Here is a 6,000-nt window from a genome sequence, read left to right as displayed (position 1 = left end):
AATCATAAATTACCGCGGGAGGGGGGCAATAAATAATGGGGGGGGGGGCATGTCCGGGGCTGGGGGGCGATAAATAAAGGGGAGGAGGCGATAAATAAGGGCTGGGGGGCAATAAATAAGGGGGAACGGTGATAAATGAGGGGGGGGGAGGGATAAATAAGTGGGAGGAGGAGATAAATAAGGGGGGTGGGCGATAAATAAGGGGGGTGGGCGATAAATAAGGGGGGTGGGCGATATCCGGGGGTGGGGATTGGTGTCGGTGCCCGGGGTTGGGGTCGGTGTCCGGGTGTCGGTGTCGGTGTCCGGGGCTGGGGTCGGTGTCCCGGTGGGGGTCGGTGTCCGGGGCTGGGGTCGGTATCGGGGGGTCGGTGTCGGTGTACGGGGCTGGGGTCGCTATCCGGGGGTGTCCGGGGGTCGGTGTCGGTGTCCGGGGTCTCAGCGCGCCCCGTGGTTGAAGATCGGGAGGGGGTCGGTGTCCGAGGCTGGGGTCGGTGTCCGGGGATGTCCGGGTGTCGGTGTCGGTATCCGGGGCTGGGGTCGGTGTCCGGGGGTCGGTGTCGGTGTCCGGGGGTCGGTGTCGGTGTCCGGGGGTCGGTGTCGGTGCCCGGGGTGGGGGTCGCTATCCGGGGGTCGGTGTCGGTGTCCGGGGCTGGGGTCGGTATCGGGGGGTGTCCGGGTGTCAGTATCCGGGGGTCGGTGTCAGTGTCCGTGGCTGGGGTCGGTGTCCAGGGGTCGGTGTCAGTGTCCGGGGGTCGGTGTCGGTGCCCGGGGCTGGGGTCGGTATCCGGGGGTATCCGGGGTCGGTGTCGGTGTCCGGGGGTCGGTGTCGGTGTCCGGGGTCTCAGCGTGCCCCGTGGTTGAAGACGCGGCCCATGAGGGCGGAGAAGGAGCGCAGCCGTTTCAGGGCCAGGTGCCGCTGCAGCGGCCGCTGCCACAGCTCCGGGGGGGCCGGCAGGTGCCGGGGGGGGCGGCCGGGCCCGTCCTGAGGGGACACGGAGGGGTCAGGGGGTGCCGGGGGACCCCCAGGGGACACTGAGGGACATTGAGGGACACGAAAGGGCACTCGGGGACACTGGGGGTCACTGAGGGACCTCGGGAGACACTGAAGGACATTTGGGACATGGGGGGACACTGGGGCACACTGAAGGACATTGAGGGACCCTGAGGGACACCATGGGACATTGAGGGACAATGAGGGACACCGAGGGACACTGAGGGACATTTGGGACATGGGGGACACTGGGGGCACACTGAAGGACATTGAGGGACACTGAGGGACACCATCGGACATTGAGGGACAGTGTGGGACACTGAGGGATGTTTGGGACACTGGGAGACACTGGGGGCACACTGAGGGACATCATGGGACATTGAGGGACAGGGTGGGACACCAAAGGACATCAAGGGACAATGAGGGACCCTGGAGGACATTGAGGGACACCACGGAATACTGAGGGACATTTGGGGACCCTGAGGGACCCCGTGGGACACTGAGGGACACCATGGGACATTGAGGGACACTGAGGGACACTCAGAGACACTGGGGGATATTTGGGGACAATGAGGGACACCAGGGGACACTGAGAGACACTAAGGACAATGAGGGACAGGGCGGGACACTGAGGAACATGGAGGGACCCTGAGGGACATCGAGGGACCCTGTGGGACACTGAGGGACACTGAAAGACACTGGGAGACATTGATGGACATTGAAGGACAATGTGGGACACCAAAAGACACCAAGGGACAGTGAGGGGCCCTCAGGCACACTGAGGGACACTGCGGGACATTTGGGGACACTGAGGACCCCAGGGGACATTGAGGGACAATGTGGGACACCAAAAGACACCAAGGGACAGTGAGGGGCCCTCAGGCACACTGAGGGACATTTGGGACACTGCGGGACACTGAGAGATGCCAAAAGATACTGAAGGACACTGCAGGACATTTGGGGACACTGAGGACACCAGGGGACATTGAGGGACAGGGTGGGACACTGAGGGTCATTTGAGACACTGGGGGACACCAAGGGACATGGGGGGACACTGGTGGACATCGAGGGACACCAAAGGATCCTCACGGACACTGAGGGACATTGAGGGACTCTCAGAGACACTGGGGAACATTAAGGGACGCTGAGGGACACCAAAGGACACTGAGGGACGGGGTGGGACTCTGAGGGATACTGTGGGACACTGAGGGACATTTGGTGACCCTGAGGGACATTTGGTGACCCCGCGGGCCGGGCCGCCCCCCTGGCTGACCTGCACGAGGTGCAGCAGCTGCTCCATGGTGCTCTCCAGCTGCGGCTGCGGCTGCTCGCGGAAAATGTCGGAGCCCAGCAGGTCCCGGTAGTGCTGGAGCGCCTGGCGGATCCTCTGCAGGCACAGCTGGGGGAGCAAGGGGGTGAGATGGGGGTCAGGGATATCCACACACCCCCCCGGGACCCTCAAATGCACCCCCCGGTAGTGCTGGAGCGCCTGGCGGATCCTCTGCAGGCACAGCTGGGGGGGCAAGGGGTGAGATGGGGGTCAGGGATATCCACACACCCCCACGGGACCCCCAAGTGCACCCCCCGGTAGTGCTGGAGTGCCTGGCAGATGCACTGCAGGCACAGCTGGGGGGGCACAGGTGTGAGATGGGGGTCAGGGATATCCACACACCCCCCACAGGACCCACGGGACCCCCAAATGCACCCCCCGGTAGTGCTGGAGCGCCTGGTGGATCCTCTGCAGGCACAGCTGGGGGAGCACAGGGGTGAGATGGGGGTCAGGGATATCCACACACCCCCGGGACCCCCAGGGGGACCCCCCGGTAGTGCTGGAGCGCCTGGCGGATCCTCTGCAGGCACAGCTGGGGGGGCACAGGGGTGAGATGGGGGTCAGGGATATAAACACACCCCACGGGACCCCCGGGACCCCCAAATGCACCCCCCGGTAGTGCTGGAGCGCCTGGCGGATCTGCTGCAGGCACAGCTGGGGGAGCAAGGGGGTGAGATGGGGGTCAGGGATACCCAACACACCCCCGGGACCCCCAGATGCACCCCCAGGTAGTGCTGGAGCGCCTGGCGGATGCTCTGCAGGCACAGCTGGGGGAGCAAGGGGTGACATGGGGGTCAGGGATATCCACACACACCCCACGGGACCCCCAAGGGGACCCCCAGGAACTCGTGGTGCAGCCCTTGGGATCACTGAGAGCGCTCTGGGACTCCAAACGCATCCTTGGGACCCCCGGGACCCCCAAATGCATCCCTGGGACCCCTCTGGAATCCCCAAATGCATCCTTGGCATCCCCAGGACCTCCAAATGCATCCCCAGCATCGCTGGGAGCACTCTGGGACCTCCAAAGGCATCCTTGGGACCCCCAAATTCATTCAGCAGCTTTCCAGGGACCCCTCTGGGACCCCCAGACCCATCCTCAGCACCCCCTGTGACACCCAGATATCCCCCACAGGACCCCCCAAGTGCATCCCTGAGATCTCTCTGGGACATCCAAAGGCATCCTTGGGACCCCCAGACATCCCCAGGACCCCTCGGGCGAGCCCCAAATCATCCCTGGGACCCTTTTGGGACCCTCAGCTTCATCCTCAGCATTCCTAGGACCCCCCCCCAGACATCCCCAAGACCCCCAAATTCATCCCACAGCACCCCTAGGACCCCTCTGGGACCCCCAGGTTCATCCTCAGCAGCCCTGGGATGCCCAGATATCCTCAGGACCCCTAAATTCATCCAGCAGCTTTCCTGGGACCCCTCTGGGACCCCCAAGTGCATCCCCTGGGACCCCTTTAGGACCCTTTTAGGACCCCCAGACGTCCTTGAGACCCCCCAAACCAACCCCAGACGTCCTCAGGACCTCCAAATGCATCCCTGGGACCCCTCTGGGACCCCCATCTTCATCCTCAGCACCCCTGGGACCCCCCAGCATCCCCGGGTTCCCCCCGACCCCCGCAGCCCCCGCGGTGATCCCGGAGCCCCCCGGTACCGTGTGGTTGCTCTCCAGGCTCAGGGGGTCGCAGGCGTCGCTGCAGCGGATCCGGGGGGGCCAATTTTGGGGTTCCTCCTCCAGCAGCTGCAGCCCCTCCTGGAGCAGCGAGCGGGGCCGGTGTCAACGCGTCCGGTACGGCCGGCACCGGGACACCGAACCCTCCCCGGGACACCGAACCCGCTCCGGGACACCGAACCTTCCCCGGGACACCGAACCCGCTCCGGGACACCGAACCTTCCCCGGGACACCAAACCCGCACCGGGACACCGAACCCGCTCCGGGACACCGAACCCGCTCCGGGACACCGAACCTTCCCCGGGACACCGAACCCGCACCGGGACACCGAACCCTCCCCGGGACACCGAACACCCCCCGGTACCGGCGCAACCCCCGCCGCGATGAGCCCGCACCTCACGGTGCTACCCCCGGTGCTTCCCAGGCCTCCCGGTGCCCCCGGTTGAGTCCCTGGTGCTTCCTGAGCTCCCGGTGCCTCCCGAGCCTCCCGGTGCCCCCGGTTGAGTCCCTGGTGTTTCCCGAGGCCCCCGGTGCTCTGGCTGAGCGCCCCGGTGCTTCCCGAGCCCCCCTCTGGCCCCGGCTGAGACTCCCGGTAATCCGGCCAAGCCCTCCGGTGTTTCCCGAGCCCCCGGTAGTCTGGCTCAGCCCCCCGGTTGCATCCCGAGCCTCCCAGTGCTTCTCGAGCATCCCGCTCTCCCCGGCCGGTTGCGCCGGTGACTCTGCCGGGGCCCCCGGTGCTTCCCGAGCCCCCGGTGCCCCCGGCGGAGCCCCGGGTGCTTCCCGCTACCCCCGGTGCTTCTCAAGCTCCCCGATGCCCCCGGCCGAGCCCACCGGTGCTTCCCGAGCCTCCCGCTCGCCCCGGCCGAGACCCCCGGTAATCCGGCCAAGCCCTCCGGTGTTTCCCGAGCCCCCCGGTGACCCCGGCTGAGTTCCCCGGTGCCCCTGGCCGAGCTCCCGGTGCTTCCCGAGCCCCTCGGTGCACCGGCCGAGTCCCGGCTCTGCCCGGTCGAGCTCCAGGTGCTTTCCTCTACCCCCGGTCCTTCTCGAGCCTCCCCGGTGCTTCCTGAGTCTCTCGGTGCCCCCAACGGAAGCCCCCGGTACCTCCCGAGTCCCCCGGTGCACCGGCCGAACGCCTGCTCTCCCCGGTCGAGCCATCGCTCCCCCTGACCGAGCCCCCCGGTACTCTGTCTGATCCCCCCGTTGTTTCCCGATCCCCCCGGTGCCCCGACGAACCCCCGGTACTCACCAGCACCGAGTGCGGCTCTCTGACCGCCCCCAGCAGCCGCGACAGCTCCCGGGACAGCACCCGGCAGGCGGCCCAGTCCGGCCGGCGGAGCGGTGCCGGTGCCGTTACCGGTGCCGGTGCCGGTGCGGCGGGAGGCGGCGGCAGCAGCGCGAGGAGCAGGCAGAGGCAGAGGCGGCGGAGCGGAGCCATCGCTGCTCTCGGTGTGTGCCGCCACCGGCGCCGCCACCGGGCTCTTATGGGGCGGCGGCAGGTGGGGAATCCCGGGGCAGGTGCTCACGCCCCGGCGCCTCCCCCCGAAAGCAGAACCGATACCGGGCCGGGGTCCCCGCAGCACCGGGACGGCACCGAACGGGATGGGACGGGCAGGAAAACCCGGGGCAGTTCCGGGCGGGACGGGAGGCACCGGCAGCGGCACCGGCACCGGCAGCAGCACCGGGCGGCCCCTCGGTGCATCGCGGGCGCATCGGGGAGTGGTGGAGCCCCGGGGCGGCCGCTCCCCGGTTCCGCTGTGTCCGAGCCAGTGTTCCCGGTGTCTCCTCGGTGTTCCCGGGTGTCCCCCGGTGTCTCCCTGATGTCCCCTCGTTGTTCCCTTGGTATCCTCCCGGTGTCGCCTCGGTGTCCCCCGTTATCTCCCTGTTGTCCCCCCGGTGTTCCTCGTTGTCCCTTCGTTGTTCCCTTGGTGTCCCCTTGGTATCTCCCCAGTGTCCCCTGATTGTCCCCGTGGTGTCCCCTCAGTGTGCCCCCGCTGTCCCCTC

The 6,000-nt window shown here is 67.2% G+C and overlaps 1 protein-coding gene across 1 annotated transcript; it reads right to left on the bottom strand.

Annotated features, from left to right (window-relative positions):
• Positions 1-247: 247 nt before the first annotated feature.
• On the bottom strand, positions 248-5,986 carry IL23A (interleukin 23 subunit alpha). Its single transcript, XM_074530901.1, has 4 exons — positions 5,246-5,986; positions 3,982-4,080; positions 2,265-2,390; positions 248-982 (listed from the first exon to the last, which is right to left on the bottom strand). Exons 1-4 carry the CDS (start codon positions 5,432-5,434, stop codon positions 842-844), a joined length of 555 nt encoding a protein of 184 aa, XP_074387002.1. The 5' UTR covers positions 5,435-5,986; the 3' UTR covers positions 248-841.
• Positions 5,987-6,000: the final 14 nt, after the last annotated feature.

This window comes from Zonotrichia albicollis, chromosome 33 (assembly GCF_047830755.1).
Source record: "Zonotrichia albicollis isolate bZonAlb1 chromosome 33, bZonAlb1.hap1, whole genome shotgun sequence".
Classification (NCBI taxonomy): domain Eukaryota; kingdom Metazoa; phylum Chordata; class Aves; order Passeriformes; family Passerellidae; genus Zonotrichia; species Zonotrichia albicollis.
Note: the sequence above shows the minus strand (reverse complement) of the source record. Positions and strands in the feature narration are given on the sequence as shown.